The 21,525-nt window shown below is 35.3% G+C and overlaps 1 protein-coding gene across 3 annotated transcripts in view; it reads left to right on the top strand.

Annotated features, from left to right (window-relative positions):
• WDR72 (WD repeat domain 72) overlaps window positions 1–21,525 on the top strand; it is a 208,758-nt gene that overhangs the window by 100,079 nt on the left and 87,154 nt on the right. For 2 of the 3 annotated variants that reach the window (XM_054451877.1, XM_054451876.2), the window contains exons 14-16: window positions 11,025–11,842; window positions 13,531–13,622; window positions 17,682–17,761. In XM_054451877.1, the coding sequence (XP_054307852.1) occupies window positions 11,025–11,842; window positions 13,531–13,622; window positions 17,682–17,761 (990 nt within the window). Of the gene's footprint in view, window positions 1–11,024; window positions 11,843–13,530; window positions 13,623–17,526; window positions 17,565–17,681; window positions 17,762–21,525 lie in introns of those variants that run through there. The other variant, XM_054451878.1, reaches the window with a different exon arrangement.

Raw genomic sequence — 21,525 nt, 5'->3', positions numbered from 1 at the left:
AAGAATCTAAGTGGATAATGTCATCTTAGGAGAAACAGACTTGGGAATCTTGGTTGGGCTATTTGCCAGATGGGTAACTTAGAACAAGTCATTTCCCTTCTCTCTCTCATTTTTCCTTAGTGTGAGGAGAAAGAGTCAAATCAGACAATTTCTAAATTCTTCATTCAGGAATATAAGCAAATATCTAAAATGTTTTAGCAGCTGCTGCCTATATTTCCTAACTTTGTATTTAAATATTTATATTAAGTGTTACTGTATGAAGTGACAAAAGTGAGAAGATGAGGGTAGATTTAAGCATCAGTGTTACCCAATCTATTTTATGGTTGTAGTAGTGAGAGATGGGACTAGCTGGATTTCCTAGGCCAACCAAGAATCCCTAAGCCTAGCTGGGATGGTGACTGCTTCCACCTTTAAACATGGGGCTTGCAACTTAGCTCACACCCGACCAATCAGATAGTAAGGAGAGCTCATTAAAATGCTAATTAGGCAACAACAGGAGGTAAATAGCCAATCATCTGTTGCCTGAGAGCACAGCGGGAGGGACAAAGATCAGGATATAAACCCAGGCATTTGAGCCGGTAATGGCAACACCCTTTGGGTCCTCTCCCTTTGTATGGGAGCTCTGTTTTCACTCTATTTCACTCTGTTAAATCTTGCAGCTGCACTCTTCTGGTCCGTGTTTGTTATCGCTGGAGCTGAGCTTTCGCTCGCCGTCCACCACTGCTCTTTGCTGCCTCGCAGACCTGCCACTGACATCCATCCCTTGGATCCGGCAGGGTGTCCGCTGTGCTCCTGATCAGCAAGGCGTCCGTTGCTGCTCCCAATCAGGCTAAATGCTTGTCATTGTTCCTGCATGGCTAAGTGCCTGCGTTCGTCCTAATTGAGCTGAACACTAGTCACTGGGTCCCACGGTTCTCTCCCGTGACCCACAGCTTCTAATAGAGCTATAACACTCATTGCATGGCCCAAGATTCCATTCCTTGGAATCCGTGAGGCCTAGAACCCCAGGTCAGAGAACACGAGGCTTGCCACCATCTTGGAAGTGGCCTGCCGCCATTTTGGAAGCCACTCATCACCATCTTGGGAGCTCTGGGAGCAAGGACCCCCAGTAACAGTAGCTTGGGCAGGTCAGATTTTTTCATAACAAACTCAGTGGGGGATCCAAAATGTTTTGAGAAAGAAGTTATCAGAACATGTTGCTAGAAAATGTGTTTCTACCTTCAAAAGCCAGGAGTAAAACCAGTCTCGTTTAACCATTTTGTCTTTCTCAATCAGGGAGAAAAGGAAGACAAGAGCACAAGAGAAACATAGTAGGCTGAAGGAAAAAGAAAATAAATCAATACACTTCTTTGTTCTTCAGATAAAAGTGTTAGACTTGTACTTTCACACCTATTACTTTTTTTTTTGTCTGAACAGTTGGTTCTTTCTGTTTTTCCTTTTTATATGTACTTTGGATTGCTTACAGTTTGAATTTCGTGTCGTTGGCGTTGATTTTAATTATTCTGGGCTCTTGTGGATAGTAGAGGAATAATTTTGGCCTGCCAGCCATCTGGGATTCTACTTGCAGACTTTCAGACTCAGTAGCTTTTCCCAAAGTCTTTCTATTCCAGACAAAGAATTCAACCCTGTATGCCTTTGCCTACTCCCCACCTGCTGTTTATAGTATTCACATGTAGATGTATCAGCATTATTTTACTCCCAAACTCTCCAAAGTTCAGAGGTTGGAATGGATTGTTCTTTAGTGCCACCCTCTTGCTTTACCAATTGTAAACAATACCTTCTCTCTTTCCTCAACCTGGGATTTCAGAGAGTAGTAGTAAAAGTGATGATTTTTGAGGAAAATACCAGGACCTTCTCTATGATGCAATACCTGGAAATCACATGTTGGGGAATTATCTGTCAGGCAATCAGATAGTGTTTTATAAACAACATGTAAACCAATCACTTAAAATTTGTATTTACTCCTCACATTTTTGCAGTGGTATGGATGGGATGAAATACTTCTTGCATTTAATTACTTGTTCTAGACTTTTAAAAATTGCAATCAGATTAATGAATGTTTCCAAAACACTTCCGTTAGAATGATGTTTTAGATATATTTTATCATCCTAAAATTAACATAATTATATTTGTATTTTTGCATTTAGCATGTTACTTTTAATAGACTTTCTGTCTGTGAAATATATTGCATATAGGTAACATAAAAATAAAGTTAATATTAACTACAGCCTTTGCTAAACATTACTGAATATTGTGTCTGCCCAGTCTATAAAATGTGAAAACTCAGAAAATATATATTATGGGCATTTACTGTCATTTTTCTGTGTTAATTATATCCAAAATGATAGTCATTATGTTTTCAAGACCCTTTGTTAGTAAGACTTTTAACATATACTTCCTAAAGTTTCAAACAGTGATGACTAGCTGGAATTGTGTTTAATAATTTCAATACATTAAAACATAGCAATAATTTATACTTATAATCTAATGGACTTGTTTTCAAATGGAAGCCAACTCTGTTGTATGTTAATTGAATTTGGAATAACATTTATGATCTTAAAATAATGTAAAATATTCAGTTGCTTCTTTGATAAGGTGACCATATTTAGGAACACAAATTTAGGATTTTTGCTTGTGGCAGTGCACTAGGCCTATTGTGGCTGTGTGGATCACAAAATAATAAGAGGAGAACAAGAAATATTGCTCGAATCATTGCTATGATTTTGATTGGCCCAGAAGTTGAGGAGATTTAGGTGCTGAGACAGAGATTATAGCTTTGAGGAAGTGGAAGTGCATAGGAGGGCAGAACTCTGCCTTCAGCCTGCTTGATTAACCAGTAATCCAGAAGAAACCACAGCTATAGTTTGTGAGTAGGTGACTTCTTTGCTTAAATACCCCTTCAAGAGTTATAACTATTCTTAGAATGCATTTGGTAGTCAGTAGAGTTTATACAGATCTATGTAATCTGGCCCTCATCTCTTCTGTGTAGCTCATTCTCTACCTTCCCATATTCTACCTTTCAGCCATTCTGAAATTTTCTCAGTTCACGCTATATGCGTACCTTCTTACCCTTCTTCTAGCCATCACTTCAGAGGTCTTCTCATATTTGCAATGCACCCAACAAATGTCTAATAGCCAGAATCTATAGGGAACTTAATTGAACAAGCAAAAAATAAATAACTCCATTAAAAATGGGAAAAGACATGAGCATACACTTCTCAAAAGAAGACATACGAGTGGTCAAGAAACATATGAAAAGATGCTCAACATCACTAGTTATCACAGAAATGCAACTCTAAACCACGATGAGTTACCATCTCATGCCAGTCAGAATGGCTATGATTAAACATCAAAAAACAACGGATGCTGGTGAGGCCACAGAGAACAGGGAATACTTATACAGTGTATATTTATAAGTGGGAATGTATACAGTGTATACTTATACTTGGTGGGAATGTAAATTAGTTCACCTACTGTGGAAAGCAGTGTGGAGATTTCTCAAAGAATTTAAAAAAGAACTACCATTTGACCCAGCAATCCCATTACTGGGTATATATCCAAAAGAAAATAAAGTTCTACCAAAAAGACACGTGATCTTGTATGTTCATTGCAGCACTATTCACAATAGCAAAGATATGGAATCAACCTAGGTGCGCATCAACAATGGATTGGATAAAGTGTGATATATATGTGTGTGTGTATGTGTATGTGTGTATATATATAAAATATAATGCTACTTAGCCATAAAAAGAATGAAATCATGTTCTTAGCAGCAACATGGATGCAGCTGGAGGTCATTATCCTAAGTTAATTAACACAGGAACAAATAGTCAAATACTGCACGTTCTCATTTATCAATGGGAGCTAAACAATGAGTACTCATGAACATAAAGATGACAACAATAGACCCTGGGGACTACTAAATGGAAAAGGAAAGAAGAGTACTGTGGGTTGAAAAACCAACTATTGGGTACTATGCTCAGTACCTGGGTGTTGGGATCAATCATATCCCAAACCACAAATCTGCAGATGTAGCCTCTGAATCTAAAATAAAAGTTGAAAAAAAAAAGTTAATTAAGAAATCAAAACCAGTATAGTATACAATATTTTACATTTTTTTGAGACTAATGATTTACCAGCTATTTCTCTCTACAATATTTTTTTCTCTTTGTTTATCTCTTGTGATGGTATGAGTATTTTACAAATTAATTTATGTGAGTTCTTTATATGCCTAAAATATTAGCCTTTGATTATTGATCTTGTGAATTTTGTTCTTTTGCTTTTAAGTTTAATTTGATCAATGCAGCTGTTTTGCGGGGAGGGTAGTACATGTTAAAAACATTTGGCTAGTCATATCTATTGTTGACATTTTCTTTTTTTCCCTAGGGCCCTTTATTTTATTTTAGTTTAGTTTAGTTTAGTTTAGTTTAGTTTAGTTTAGTTCTGGGATACATATGCAGGATGTACAGGTTTGTTATATAGGTAAATGTGTGCCATGGTGATTTGCTGTGCCTGTAGAAACCCATCACCTAGGTATTAAGGCCAGCATGCATTAGCTATTTATCCTGATGCTCTCCCTCCCCCTGCTCCCTCCTCAGACTGCCCCCACTGTGTGTGTTTTCCCCTCCTGTGTCCATGTGTTCTCACTGTTCAGCTCCCACTTATCAATTAGGACATGGGGTGTTTGTTTTTTCTTTCTCATTAGTTTGCTGAGGATAATGGCTTGCAGCTCCATCCATTGTGCCTGTAAAAGACACATCTCATTCTTTTTTATGGCTGTGTAGTATTCCATGGTATATATGTACCACTTTCTCCTTATCCAGTCTATCATTGATGGGCATTTGGGTTGATTCCATATCTTTGCTATTGTGACTAGTGCTGCAATGAACATAACACTTGCATGTATCTTTATAATAGAATGATTTATATTCCTATGGGTATATACCCAGTAATGGGATTGCTGGGTCAAATAGTATTTCCGGTTCTAGGTCTTTGAGGAATCACTACACTGTCTTCCTCAGTGGTTGAACTAATTTACATGTCCACCAATAGTGTAAAAGCTGTTCCTATTTTTCTAAAGCCCTGCTATTATCTGTTGTTTCTTGACTTTTTAATAATCACCATTCTGAATGGCATGAGATGGTATCTCATTGCTGTTTTGATTTGCATTTCTCTAATGATCAGTGATTATGAGCTTTTTTCATATGTTTGTTGACCACATGAATGTCTTCTGTTGAGAAGTGTCTGTTCTTGTTCTTTTGCCCACATTTTAATGGGGTTGTTTGTTTTTTTCTTGTAAATTTGTTTAAGTTCCTTGTAGATTCCGGATATTAGGGCTTTGTCAGATGCATAGATTGCAAAAACTTTCTCCCATTCTATAGGTTGTCTCTTCACTCTGATGATAGTTTCTTTTTTTAAAAAATGTTTATTTCCATAGGTTATTGGGGAACAGGTGGTGTTTGATTACATGATTAAATGCTTTAGTGGTGATATGTGAGATTCTGTTGCACCCATCACCCAAGAGGTATACGCTGCACACACTGTAGTCTTTTATTCGTCATCCTCTTCCCACCTTTTCCACATGTCCCCAAAGTTTATTGTGTCATTCTTATGCCTTTGCATTCTCACAGCTTAGCTCCCACTTATAAGTGAAAACATACGATGCTTGATTTTCCATTCCTGAGATACTTCACTTAGAATAATAGTCTCCAATCTCATCCAGGTCATATTCCTTTTTACAGCTGAGTAGTACTCTATCATAGATAGATAGATAGATAGATAGATAGATAGATAGATAGATAGATAGATAGATATCACAGTTTCTTTATCCACTCATTGATGGATGGGCATTTGGGTTGGTTCCAAGTTTTTGCAATTGAGAATTGTACTGCTATAAACATAGTTGTGCAAGTATTTTTTTCATATAATGACTTATTTTCCTCTGGGTGCATACCCAGTAGTGGGATTGCTGGATCAAATGGTAGTTCTACTTTTAGTTCTTTAAGGAATTCTCCACACTGTTTTCCACAGTGGTTGTGCTAGGTTACATTCCCACCAGCAGTGTAGAAGCACTCCCTGTTTACCACATCCAAGCCAACATCTATTATTATTTAATTTTTTTATTATGGCCATTCTTGCAAGAGTAAGGTGGTATTGCATTGTGGTTTTGATTTGAATTATCCTGATCATTAGTGATGTTGAGCATTTTTTATATGTTTGTTGGCAATTTTTATATCTTTTGATAATTTTCTATTCATGTTCTTATCCCACTTTTTGATGGAATTGTTTGTATTTTTCTTGCTAATTTGTTTGAGTTCATTGTAGATTCTGGATATCAGTCCTTTGTTAGATGTATAGATTGTAAAGATTTTCTCCCACTCTATGGGTTGTCTGTTTACTCTGCTGACTGTTCCTTTTGCCATGCAAAAGCTCTTTAGTTTAATTAAGTCCCAGCTGTTTAATCTTTGTTTTTATTGCATTTGCTTTTGGGTTCTTGGTCATGAAATCCTTGCCTAGGCTGATGTCTAGAAGAGTTTTTCCAATGTTATCTTCTAGAATTTTTATATTTTCAGGTCTGAGATTGAAGTCCTTGATCCATCATGGGTTGATTTTTGTTTAGGGTGAGAGATGAGGATCCGGTTTCATTCTCCTTCATGTGGCTTGCCAATTATCCCAGCACCATTTGTTGCATAGGGTGTCCTTTCCCCACTTTGTGTTTTTGTTTGCTTTGTTGAAGATCAGTTGGCTGTAAGTATTTAGGTTTATTTCTGGGTTGGCCATTTTGATTACTATTTTTAGAAGAGCTTTTTGTTTGGTATGGTAAAATATGAGTTTTTGTAGAAATTTAAAAAATAAATATGATCAAAATATTTTAAGAAATCTGCAATTTTATAGAAAATGGGATTATATTTTTAAAAATTTAAATATTTTCCATTGACAATATATATGAATTTTTGGCATATATATGTATGTCATAATGTATTTTGCATATATATATGCCATAATATATTCAGCCAAATCTATTTTATGGGACATTTAAGTTATTTTCAGCTTATTGAAATAGAAAAATCCTCAATGACCATTTTTTTCATATGATTTTGTGCATATTTATAATCATACCTTTAGGAATTATTTTTAAAATAATTTCTGCATTAAAGAGTATGTAACATTTTAAGATTATTGATACACGCTGCCAAATTGCCTTCCATAAAATAAGTGCCAACTTACACTAATCTTGCAGTGTATAAGAATGCCCATTTACTCCCTCCATTATCAAAACTGAATATTCAATTTTTAATGGTATTTGCAAATCCAATGTTTATCTGTTTGTTGGCTAATAGTCTGAACATCAGTCCTGTTCATTTCTCTACAAATAAAGAGTAAGCTATTTTAAAATTTATCTTTGAAAATAATGCATATTAGAATTAACAAGAAATTTACAGAAATTCTTACAGTTAAAAAGCAAAATGAGATTACAATTCCAGACAGGTCAGAAAAGGCTGAAAGAACATTTGCTAATCCCCGGGTACTTTTAGCTTTTGTTTAAACCACTATAAAGGTTAAAAGAGAGAATTTCCAGGTCCAGTGCAGTGATAGGAAGTCGGATGGGATACCACAGCATAAGCTCATTGTCCTCTAAGAGCTGCGTATTCAGTGAGAAAGCCAATCAGTGAGGTGAGCAATATTTTTCACACAAGAAGAGAATAAAAATATTTGTCTTTGTTGGTCTCAGCCCTAGATGGAGGGGGGAAAGTACTTTTGCTTAAGTATTAATAACCATAATCTTGAGTCAGAATTCACACCACCTTCAAGGAATGAAAACTTTTTAAGCTGAAAATTTTGTTTAAAATTTTAAATTTTGTTTAAATTTTGGTAGTACCCTTGGATGCCTGGTATTCACAAACTAAAATCCTCTCTTAAAGAGTGCACCCTCACATATATCTCAAAGGATTCTCACTGATCACATTTCATACACACACACACACACACACACACATACACACACAAAATTATAAAGCCTACAAGGAAACAGGAAAACGTAGGCAAAATAAAAAAGCAGAGCCATATCCACAAAGATTTTAGAAACTTTAATTACAGATGCGAAGTATAATAAGTATGTTTAAAAATATAAGAATTATTTTAAAATATGAGTAAGAAATAGCTGTCTATAAAAATGACCATTCTGTTTTTTTTTAAAGAACCAAATAGAACGTCTGGCAATGAAAAATGTAAAAATCAAAATTAGGAACTCAATGGGCAAGTTAAGGGACATATTAAACACAGGTGAGAAGACAATTGGCAAACTAAAAGAAAAATTTTGAAGGGATTGCCCCACATGAGGTACAGAAAGACAAAGAGATGAAAAACATGAAAGGGGATAGAGCCTCTGGCAAATACCCGATCAGAGTCCCATAAGGGGATAATGGGATGGTAAGAGAAAATATTCAAAAGGATAAGCCCAACAACTTCACAAAGTTAATGGAAGATAGGGAGGCTCAGATACAGTGGAGGACTGGGGAAAAACATCCACACCTAGAAGAATCATAGTGAAGCAGTGGAATATTAAAGCCAAAAGGATCTCATCAAACAGCAGAGAGAAAAGACAGATGGTGTGACAGACTAGCAGCTGACTTCTCAACTGCATCAGAGGAAGCCAGAGACTGCAGAATAATCCCTTCTTCACCAATCCTGGGAGAAAATAAGTCAAGCTAACACAAGACTACCTTTTAAGAAAAACATTATTCCATTGAGAGGATAACCAAAGTCAAAAGTTGATTCTTTAAAAAGAATATCAAAATTGACAAAATTCTAGCAGGAAAAAAAAAAAGGCAATAAAAGTAATAAATTTTAAGAGGGCCCATAGTTATAGGTACTGCAGAGTTAAATAACTGATGGGCAAGTAATATAAACATATTTTTGAGTGATTATAAAACTACCAAAAGAAATTAGACATGGTCTAAATAAGTGGGATATGTAATCTGGAGTTTGGCAAACATGCAAAAACATGCAAAATTAAATAGGTCAAATAGGAATACATATGTAAGGTTAAGACACTAAACGGAAGCAAAGAAATTAGAAGCATGAAATTCAAATATTGGTTACTTTCTGACAGTATGCAGGGGTAAAAAAAATCAGGGCATATTCTACTTTTTAGCCCAAATAGAGGCACTTTGTTAATATTCCTTAAACTGTTCATTTACATTATTTATTTACCATGAAATGTATAACACATATAGAAAAAAGTAAACAATACAGCACAAAAATGTATAGCTCAATAAATTGTCGTAAATCACACACCTTCATAATCACCACATAGATCCAGAAATAAAACATGTGAGCACCCCAGAAACTACACCTCCCAGTCCTCAAAAGGTAGCCACTATCTTTGTAGATTTGTTTATGAAGGTATCCTTAAACCCTATTGTTTTGTTTTCTCCTGTCTTTTGAAAATAACGGGGATGGAATTACATACAGTTAATTCTTTTATGTCTGGCTTCTTTGATGAACATAATGTTGGTGAAATTAATAGGCCAATGAATGGTATTATTTTAATTTCATTTTTCTGGTTACTACTTGTAAAAATTTTTCATATTATAACTTTTGAATATTTGTTTTGTGAATTGTTATTATCTTTGGCCATTCATCCATCTGTAAGATCCTCTTCTTATTATTGATTTGCAAAAATTATTTATTAATAATTATATTAACCCTTATTGACAAATGTGCTCTTTACAATTTGTTCTCCATTTCATTTTTTACCATTTATAATTTGTAATGGTTTTCTTTTTAAACTTTCCTTTTTTTATTATTGAAAATTAAATATATCATCACTGTAAAAAAATTTCAGAAAACCAAACCAAAAACACAGCACACCATATTATAAAGATCATTTTAATTTCTTCTTCCCAATTAATTCCTTCTTCCCAATTAAATGTTAACTATTGTTAACATTTTTATTCATATCCTTTGTGACTTTATTCATTTATTTGTATTTACACGTTCTCTATATATGTATATTTAAATATACAAATGTAGATAGAGATATATGTCAAATTTTTAAATATCTGTATATTTGTACATAAAATTTTACAAAAGGAGAATTATTTTGTCTGCCTAATAACGTTTTTCACCAATCGATATAATTTACACCACCATTTTAAATTATTTAAATGGTGTTCCATTGTATAAATTTGCTAATTATTAATTCAACAAACATTAGTTGAGTCTCTTGATAATGCTGTATAGCAGCATTGTTTTGTAGGCACTGGAAGCAACTAATGTACAAAATTCCTGCAAAGGTGTGGCTTGAATGCTAGTGGAGGAAACATACAATAAAGAAATAAATTTTTCATATTCTATAAGGAAATCCTAAGTCCTAGAAAGAAGAAAGAAAGCAAGGAAGAGTATAGAGAGTAATGGGTTGATATGAGTGAATAGAGTATTCAAGGAATGCCTCATAAATTAGCAAGAACATAATTTAAGTATGGCAACCCACTGTGCCAGCCTTTGGGACAAAATCAAATGCAAGTCAACAAGGTGAGTTTTTTGGGTTTTTCTTAGAGCAATATGACATTGGTTAACATTTAAGTTACTTCTAATTTTAACCAATTTGGAAGCACCATTTTTGTTAAAATACTTAATAAATTTTTGCATGCGTTCTTACATTTGTTCTCAGTTTTCAAACCTACCTTGTCCTTGTATGTCTTTATGACAATAATAGTAGAAAGATGTGAGAGTCTATATTAGAGAATGTTAATCTAGTGCCATTTTACTCCAGAGACATAATTCATATTTATTTAGAGGAAAAATAAAACTTAGGAAAAAATAAAAGTTTTCAAAGAATGTTAGAATATAGAATATTTAATTTAGAAATGAATTTTTATAGCTAAGACAAAAAAATTGAAATGACTTGCCTTTAGCTGCTCTGCAATGTAATACTTTTAAAAAACGCTAGTTTAATATCATGGCATCTTTAATAAAATAATAAGTCAGAACTTTGACACAAATTTTTTTTGTTCCCTTAGGTTATTGATGCCAAATTTTGCCCAAGACCTTTTAATGTCTTGCCTGTGAAGACAAAATGGAGTAACGTGGGCTTTCATATTCTTCTATTTGATCTGGAAAACCTTGTTGAACTTTTGCTACCAACTCCACTCAGTGATGTTGACTCTTCCAGTTCATTCTATGGTGGTGAGGTCCTGAGAAGAGCCAAGAGCACAGTGGAGAAGAAGACACTGACACTGAGAAAAAGTAAAACTGCCTGTGGTCCTCTTTCAGCAGAGGCACTAGCCAAGCCTATTACTGAAAGCCTGGCCCAAGGAGATAATACCATCAAATTCTCAGCAGAAAATGATGGCATTAAAAGGCAGAAGAAAATGAAGATCTCCAAAAAAATGCAGCCTAAGCCATCAAGAAAAGTAGATGCCAGTCTCACAATAGACACAGCTAAATTGTTTCTGTCTTGCCTTTTGCCATGGGGAGTGGATAAAGATTTAGATTATCTTTGCATTAAGCACCTCAATATTTTAAAGCTTCAGGGTCCTATTTCTTTGGGATTTGCTTCGAATGAAGATAATTTCTCACTGATGTTGCCAGGTTGGGATTTATGCAATACTGAAATGATAAAAGACTATTCAGGAGTAAATTTATTTTCCAGGAAAGTTTTGGACTTGTCAGATAAATACACAGCCACTCTTCCAAATCAGGTTGGAATTCCAAGAGGATTGGAAAATAATTGTGATTCTTTGCAAGAGTCAGATACTATAGTTTATTTGTTGAGCAGACTATTTTTAGTTAATAAGTTAGTTAACATGCCTTTAGAATTGGCATGTAGAGTTGGCAGGTAAGACATACCTAGAGATTTTCACTATACTAGATTATGACATTAACAATATATATCATTATTTGCTGTATTCAGCTCTTTAACATTCCTTCCTTCTTTCCAGTGGGGGGTAAGTATGCAACAATTTCTGGTTTAAAAAACATTTAAGAAAATCTCCCTTTTAATTGTTTGGGATTGGAGTATAATTTGGCAATAAATCTATATGTTTTAAAATTCATTAATTCAACAAATATTCAATGTTCTCATAATATGTGCCAGGAAAGACATAGTGTGGGATGTTGAATGAGTTGATAGATAGATAGATAGATACATACATACATACACATATACATACATAGACACATATACGTCTTGAAATCTATTATACATGGTGTGAATTAAGTATGAGCAAAAACATTTAAGTAAATGCTTATGATGAAATATTTTTATATCATCAGAGAAGGAAAACTTTGAAAATTTCCTACCTCAAATTTTACCATTTATTTTATATTTTGGCATATTAAAATAGAATAAAATAGAAGAGGCTATTTAGTAATTCATTTATACATAGTACAGTTTAGTAATAACTGTTGCTTTTGAATGTTGAGATTACACTAGCTGTGTGGCTTTGGGCTAGTCACTTTGCTTTTCTGGGCCTTACTTTCCTCATTTACAAAATGAGGTGGGTGGTATAGGTGATTGTCAAATTCTTAAAAGCTTAGGCTGCTAACCAATTTTGATTTATTGGTCTAATCATGATCCCACAGAGCAGATGAGGGACTTAGTTGTTTGCCAGAGGTTTTCATTCTAAGTTTATTCCTGATACAGATTACAGGATGGAAATGATGTGTCTGACTGATGTCTGGTGCACTTTAGGGAAGCTTATGGACTTTTGGTATGCCTTTTATTAAATAGCCTTTCAAATGTTGTCACACATTAGTTGACTCTTTAAAGAATTCTTCATTGAAACAAATTATAGAATGAAGGTGTCAGGATTAGAGACTGCTTCTCTACTGCAGCCACTCCAGATTTGATCTGCTGTCGGAGCCCAGATATTATTTTTTGAGAAATCGAAATCATGTATATTGGATTTGTCACACCAAATCCTTCCAACAAATTTGACCATTTCACATAGATTTTACTGTGGTTGTGAAGGTTGAGAAATCCTTGTATGCTTAACAACTGGGCACATGATTTAACTGAATTTTAAGGCAACACCTGCCTACTTATCAGAACATCCCTGGCAGTTTCGGAAGATTCCTATGATTGGAACACTGGCCTACGGTAAAACCTGCCTGCCTTCATAAGACTCCAGTGATACCTGAGGAGAATTCTTTGACAGATGTCAACATATTGGGTTTTTAAATTTGTTGCATTAGTCAGTAGTTATGTAACCTAAAATAGCAAAGCCTGTCTTGTAAACGTAGGTCACAGATAATTCTGGCAAACTAAAATGTGCAGGTCAATTGGGATTAAGATTTTAGGTGGGAGCCTAAAAAAATAAATAAATAAATAAATAAGATTTTAGGTGGGAGCAAAGTGAGGAAATCAGATACACAAAAGAAATTGATGTGAAAGATACTGCTAAAAATAATCTGTATTCAATTTCCAAATTTGCTAAAGTGGTCATGTACCCATATCTTTGATTTATTTCCTCAAATAATTTTTCATGCTTTTTAGTAATATGCTGTCAATCTTTTTTCTAACAGTTCTTTCAGAATGGAATGTGTACATAATAAGGTGAGAAGTGCTGGGAATGACATTTTAAATATGTCAAGCTTCTACAGTTGCTTACGAAATGGTAAGAGAGTTACTGGCACAGATATGATCTGATTTTTTTTTTTCTGTGAAAGGACATAACTAGTCTTTCTATAACTGGTTAGCAATGTCAAAATAAATAACATATATAAAACATAGATTTTACCTACGTTTGTGATTACACTAGCTGTGTGGCTTTAGGCTAGTCATTTAGCTTTTCTGGGCTTTACTTTCTTCATTTAGAAAATAAGGTGGGTGACATTTATAAAACATTCAAAAACATAGATTGAACATTTTATAATTTTAAAACATAGACATAACATTTGAACACTTATAAAACATAGATTTCAAATGATCTTTGAAATGCCTAAAAATTTGAAGCTTTTCAGCAAAGGAAATACTTAGATGTTAAGTATTTTATTATTGTGTTTTACTGGAAAGTTTATTGCATCATCTTTATTACCAAGTAAATGATTATTATATTAGATAATTTTCTTGCAATTTCAGAAGGTTATATTCTCAACTTCAGTGTTTAGATTTCCTCTTGATGCCAAATGGCAAATGTATCTCCCAAACCTGCTTTTCCAATTTGGAGACATCTCAGTAAATGACAGTTCTATCCTTCCAATCACCGATTGCTCAAGCCAAGAACTTTGTGATTCTTTTTTACTTTTCCTTTCTCTCATACCCCACATCCAGTCTGTTAGTAATTGTGTCAGTTCTACCTTCAGAATGTATCCCAGAATCTGACTGCTTCTCACCGCCTGCACCAGCAACTCCATCCCCCTCAACCTTCCTTTCCCTCACCCTCACCCCTGTGAGCGTTCATCCTGTCTTGCCTGGATGACCACAGCAGGCTCCTGATCATCTCTCTGCTCCTATTCTTGACTCCTGCACTCTGTTCCCAACCAAGCAGCCAGAATGATTTATTCAGAACTAAGTCAGAACCTCACTCTTCTATGTATAACCTTCTGGTGGTTTCTGTTTCACTCAGAATAAAATCCATTGTCCTTACTATAGCACAGAAGGCCCTATAGGATCTGGCCGCTCTACTTATGTCATCATATACACACCCCCATCCAACCTTCTCTCTTAGTGCTCACCCCCTGCTTAACTCATTCCTGCTACCCTAGCCTTTTTACTCTTACCCAAGCATGACAAGCAGGTCTGAGGACCTTTGCATTAGCTGTACCCTTGCCTGTGGTGTTCTTTCCCTAGACCTTCATATGGCTCAACCTGCTCACCCTCCACCCACTACCATCCATCAAGTCTTGCCCCACTGCCACTTTATCACTGCAGCAGCACTCCCTACCCCTTTCACTGTTGTACTGTTCTCCATAAGCCTCTTCACTATCTATCTGACATCTGTTACTTTAAAAAATCTCATCTGCCTCCTGCTACTAAATTGTAAGCTCCGTGGAAGTTATATTTTTGTGACAGTTTTATTCATTGCTGTGTCCCTGGTTCCTAGAACAATATCTAGAAGGAATTAGCGAATAACTGTTGAAGTAGTGGATGAGTTAAATTAATGGACAAATAAAATTAAAGGATAAATAATGACTAGAACAATGGTTTTGGAGATAAATAAGATAGATGGCTGAGATTCAAGATCCAGCTCTGCCATTCACTATTTGTGTTCTATTGGGCATGTCTTTTACTTTTTAAAAGCCCTAATTACTACATTTGTAAAATGGGAATGTGATCCCAGATACAATGTGCATGTTGCCTCCAAAGCTGTGCAGTATATGATCCATAGGATGGGGTGACCTGAATAACAGTACACAGTGGCCCTCACAGGACTGTTGAAAAGAGTATTTTCAAGTGAGAGTTTATTAATAGCTTCCAATTACCTCGTGCTTAGTATGTTCCAAGAATTATGTTAATGGTTTTACATATATTATCTAATTTAATGTAAAAACAACCCCGCACAGTAGGAGGCAGCATCTCTGTTGTACCGTTAAAAAAAAAAATGGAACTCAGGGAAGTTAGATGACTCATAGGCAAACAGCTATTCAGTAGAGGGGCCTGCATTCCAGTCCAAATCTGATTCCTAACCCCGTTTCCTGTCCACTGTGTCAGGCCACTTCTCACATTTATGATTACAGATAATGTTCCCTCTAAATATCCCCAGTCTGGGTTGCCTCCTTTCTCCTTAGATAGTTACTCTTATTAGGGTTAGCTATCCAGTGTTTTTTTTTGTTGTTGTTGTTGTTTGTTTTTTAGCACTGGTAACTGGGAAGGGGATTGGAATTTAAGGTTTAATATAAGTGTTTCTGCAAAGACAGGGGATTGCTAACCAGAATCAAGGAGGCTCCTGCTTTTCCTATGGGTGCCCCAGCAAAGAAGCCTAAGCAACTACTGTTACTATAGAATCATCTCTCTGGAATTTAGGTTGGCATTTATAGCATTTGAAATTCAGCTAAGGCGTAGGGAAACATGTTTTTCAAAAAAATAATAGGAAGATGGAACGTTAAAGAAAGGAAGTATTGACTTCATGGTATTAATTTTATGAAGCCAAATCCTGAAGAATAAAATAATACTCCGAGGTGCTCATCTAAAACGTTGATAGGAACCAGTATTCACTTCTGTCAGCAGGAATTGACTGAATAATGTTGGTAAGCCTGGGATACTTTCTTTTATCTTTCCCCCTAAAGTTGCAATTAATTCTTTAACTCACTGACATTGCCAGGATAAGTTGGCTCTCATTTCTATCACACATTAAAATTTGAACATCACATTAAATTGTGCTGTGAAGTACCCCATGATGCTAGTAAGTAGTTACAGTTGAGACCAATACTTAGCTTTGATGGTTGAGTCACAAGGTCAACAAAGTGGGAGAGGGAGGAAAAACAGAGATCAAAAGAAAATGTTCTCTTACCTGCTGTGTTCATGAAGAAATAGAAAACATGTCAAAATTATAATCTTCTACCATACTTACATGTTTTATATAGTGTTCTTGGTCATTTTACATTTATATTAAATGCTCTATCAGGAAAAAATAATACCAATAATTGGTCAGAAGTTTCTTATATATTACTTTTATGTTCTCAAATTGCATTGTATACAATACCTTTATTACATTTTCCTTGACTGCTAATGTGGTAAATATATATTCATATATATATAATATACCTCGTATGTTAATATAAAAATAGGGATTTGATGAAAAGTGTATCAGACAAATGCTAATTTAAATAGTTGATACCACAATGCCAAACATATATCAATATATTAATTTAAGTAGACAATTATAGTAACAACTTTTCCGCTTGCACAAGCCCTTACCATTCTTCCCTATCTCTCAGGATCTGGCACCTAGATAATACACTTTAGCCATCAGAAAGCCTTAATTCATCAATTGTTCATTATGATTATATGTACATTTTCAATTAATGAAAAGGCACTTATTAAGTACTTTTTTGTGTAGGAAACTGCTGGACACTCTATGAACCAGTTGACATAACCAAGCACTCACTCATTCTTAAAATTTCACACTGAACATTAAGGCAAATAGAAAGGACACTGGAGAGGGCAAACAGAGAAGAAACAATACATAACAGAATGAGTTAAAACAGTAGTGCTCTACCTATTGATCAGAGTGGTATAGCTGGGTAAGGACAAATCAAAGGAAGTCTCTTATTTGATTTTACATGTGATAGAGACTAATTCATGGCAGAGCAGAATTTCAGAATTTGTATAAGGAAGGAATTGTAAGATTTGGTGATCTGTCTTGGGTCAGCAAAAAGAACAAAAATGCGTTGAAGCTGTAAAAATGAATTTGATTTGATGTGAATATGTGTTAGTATAATTGTTAGAATTACATATAAGTGTGTGTGTGTGTATGTGTGTGTATAAATGTACACAAATGGATGTTAACTCTAGCTGTATATGTAAACCATCTGTGGCACTTTTACAAAGCATTAATGCCTGTCCCACCTCTACCACAGGATCTGTAAAATAAAAATCTCTGGAAGATTGAACCTGGGCATTGGTGTTTATAAAAAACAAAGCTTCCCAGGTGATTCTAATATGCAGCCCACCTTAAGAGCCATTATCCATCTTTAATACTCTCAAGATATAAATGTGTTCTGTATATTTCTAGGTAAGAATGAATCCCATGTACCTGAGGCTGACCTTTCACTTTTGAAGCTAATTTCCTGTTGGAGAGACCAGTCTGTGCAGGTATGATATAATTCACATTCATGAAGTTATTAGAAGAGTTCCTTGCTGCTGTGGTTCATGGATACCCCCCTCTATCTGAAAATACAAGTTGTTACTCTTGTCCTCATAAAATGGCCTTTGAACAGACATAGAGATGAGGGAAAACACGGACCATAACATAAGCAAGGGTACACCATTCACTAGGAGAGTGTGAATGCCCGAGGCTGAGGGAGGGAGGTTCTTGCCATCACAGGTAATTTCTTGCTTGTTGAAGCTTCAGTTTGAAGCAGAATTGTCCATTATTTGATTTCAAAATATGCCATACATCAAAATACCTATGTGTGGGAATATGATTATGTGAAATTAGAATTTTTTTTAATTTTTGATTTTTGTGGGCACATAGTGGTCATATATATTTATGGGGTACATGAAATATTTTAATATAGGCATGCAATGCCTAATTATCACATCACAGAGAATGGGTTATCCATAACCTCAAGCATTTGTCCTTTGTGTTATAAATAATCCATTTATACTCTTTTAGTTATCTTAAAAAGTAAAACTAAATTATTATTGACTATAGTCACCCTGTTGTGCTATCAAATAGTAGGTCTTATTCATTCTTTCTAACGTTTTTTGGCACCTATTAATCATCCCCTCCTACCTCTATCCCACACTACCCTTCCCAGCCTCTGCTAACCATTCTTCTACTCTCTACGTCCATGAGTTCAATTGTTTTTATTTTTATTTATTTATTTATTCATTTATTTTTGAGAAAGGATCTCGCTCTGTTGCCCAGTCTGGAGTGCAGTGGTACAGTCACAGCTCACTGCAGCCTCGTTCTCCCAGGCTCAAGTGATCCTCCCACCTTAGCCTCCCGAGTAGCTGGAACTACAGGCATGCACCACCACACCTGGGTAATTTTTTTTGTATTTTTAAAGAGATGGGGTTTTGCCATGTTGCCCAGGCTGGCCTCAAATTCCTGGGCTCAAGCGATCCTCCCACCTCAGCCTTCCAAAGTGCTAGGATTACAGGTGTGTGCCATCTCACCTGACCTGTTTTGATTTTGAGATTCCACGCATAAGTGAAAACATGCAATATTAGTGTATCTATGCCTGGCTTATTTCACTTAACATAATGATCTCCAGTTTATCCATGATGTTGCAAATGACAGGACCTCATTTTTTTTATAGCTGAATAGTGCTTTATTGTGTATGTGTACCATGTTTTCTTTATCCATTTATCTGTTGATGGATACTTAATTGCTTCCAAATACTTAGGTTGCTTCCAAATCTTGGCTGTTGTGAACAGTTCTGCAACAAACATAGGAGTGCAGATTTCTCTTTGATATACTGGTTTGCTTTCTTTTGGGTTATACTGAGCAGTGGGATTGCTGTATCATATGGTAGATCTATTTTTAGTTTTTTAAGCAACCTCCAAATTGTTCTCCATAGTGGTTGTACTAGTTTACATTTCCACCAACAGTGGATTTTCTTTTCTCCACATCCTCACCAGCATCTGATACTGCCTGTATTTTGGATATAAGCCATTTTAACTGGGGTGACATGATATTGCTTTGTTGCTTTGATTTGCATTTCTCTGATGATAAGTGATGTTGAGTACCTTTGCATATGCCTGTTTATTCTTTGTGTGTCTTCTTTTGAGAAATGTCTATTCAATTATTTTGGCCATTTTTTGATTGGATTGTTAGATTTTTCCTATAGGGTTGTTTGAGCTCCTTGTATACTCTGGGTATTAATCCCTTGTCAGATGGGTAGTTTGCAAATATTTTCTGTCATTCTGTGAATCGTCTCTTGATTTTGTTGATTGTTTCCTTTGCTATGCAGAAGCTTTTAAATTTGATGTGATTCCATTTGTCCATTTTTGCATTGGTTGCCTGCACTTACTCAGGAAATTTTTGCCCAAACCAATGTCCTGGAGATCTCCCCCAATGTTTTCTTGTAGTAGTTTGATAGTTTAATGGCTTAGATTTAAGTCTTCAATCCATTTTGATTTGACTTTTGTATATGGTAAGAGATAGGGGTCTAGTTTCATTCTTCTGCATGAGGATTTCCCAGCACCATTTATTGAAGAGACTGTCTTTTCCCCAATGTATGTTCTTGGTACTTTTGTCAAAAATGAGTTCACTGTAGGTGTATGGATTTGTTTCTAGGTTCTCTGTTCTCTTCCATTGGTCCATATGTCTACTTTTGAGCCAGTACCGTGCTGTTTTGGTTACTATAGTTTTGTAGTTTAATAAATCTTTTTTTTTTTTTTTTAATTCTGAGAGTACCTCATCTGTGAGTTGACTTAGAGGACTGGTTTCTTCAATGTCCAATTTAAATCCTTCTTTCTCCTTTAAGGCTACTTTTGGTCTCAAAATTTTAGGAGTACCTTTGTGAATTGTACAATAAATAGTTGTGCATTGATTCGATGAATGTTTACTAGAAGTTTATTCTTTTTTATGAACTTGATACATTACATATCATATTTGCAAGATTAAAGTAGCAATAACTCTAACCACAAATGATTATTCTTGGTTATAGGGAAACAAAAAAAATTAACTCGTAACATACTATACGGGCTGATGCTATAATACTAAATATACACAGTTGGAATGGCTATAAAAACTTGTTATCATGGCCTGCAAGTATGCATGTGATTTTTTCCCCAGCCTGACCACATCTGTCACCATTTGCCACCTCCTATCTTACCTTGATTTAGCCCCAACTGGCTTTCTTTTTATTTCCAGAAGACGTAAAGCTCATTTGAACTCAGGATCTTACTCTTCTCTTGGGCTAGAATTCTCATTTCTTCATTAATCATTTAGGTCTTTGCTTAAAAAATCTATCTCCTTAAAGAAGTCTTCTCTTATAACTCCAACTAATATTGCTGCCACATTCTACCCAACCCCACTCATCTAGTCATCATCACATTACCTAGTTTTTTTGCTGTGATTACTTTTAATGGAAATTATATTATTTGCTGTTTTGCTTGCTTATTTTGTCTTCCCAGTATTATATAAGCTTGCTGAGAGCACTGACCTTGTTTGTCTCATTTGCCCCTCTCTTACCAATGCCCAGAAAAGCAGAAGTGACAGTAGGCAGTCAATACATATTTAATGAGTGAATGAGTAGCTATGCAGGCAACCTCTGTAATAATTGGAATAAACACAAGTACAGGCAACTTTATCAGCACATTAGCAGTCACCCCAAAAAGGTTTATCTATTAAAAGTGAGATTTTTTCCCCAGTAGCCAAAAAATTCCTAAATGGGGAAAAAAATATTAAAAAGAAGGATTCAACAGAACATTTCTCTTAAATTGCTCTCACTTGAAGATCTTTGATAGTTGTTCATTTGACCTTCAAATAAACTTTAATGTGATTTGGGCATGTTTGGACTAACAGACCTTTAAGGTTCTATGATTCTGTGACGGTATGTGAAATGCTGGCTGTGGACAAAGACTCCCAGATAATTTACCCACTCTACAGGAAGTCCAGCCTTCAAGGTTCTCTTCTCATCTCTGCTACTGGCCTGATGCATGACTCTGGAAGATAGGTTAAACTTCTTGATTATTTGTCTTCCTCATTTGTAAAATGGAAATGAGTATTGCTGGCCCTTCAGGAAGAATAGAGACTCTTGCAAGTATCCATTTTACTGCTTCAATAACTGATCCTCAAATTATTATTATCTTTTTTTTTTTTCTGTCACTCAGGCTGGAGTGCAGTGGCATGATCTCGGCTCACTGCAGCCTCTGTCTCCCAGGTTCAAGTGACTCTCCTGCCT

Source organism: Pongo pygmaeus, chromosome 16 (assembly GCF_028885625.2).
Source record: "Pongo pygmaeus isolate AG05252 chromosome 16, NHGRI_mPonPyg2-v2.0_pri, whole genome shotgun sequence".
In the NCBI taxonomy this organism is placed as follows: Eukaryota; Metazoa; Chordata; class Mammalia; order Primates; family Hominidae; genus Pongo; species Pongo pygmaeus.
This window is presented reverse-complemented; position numbering and strand designations above follow the sequence as displayed.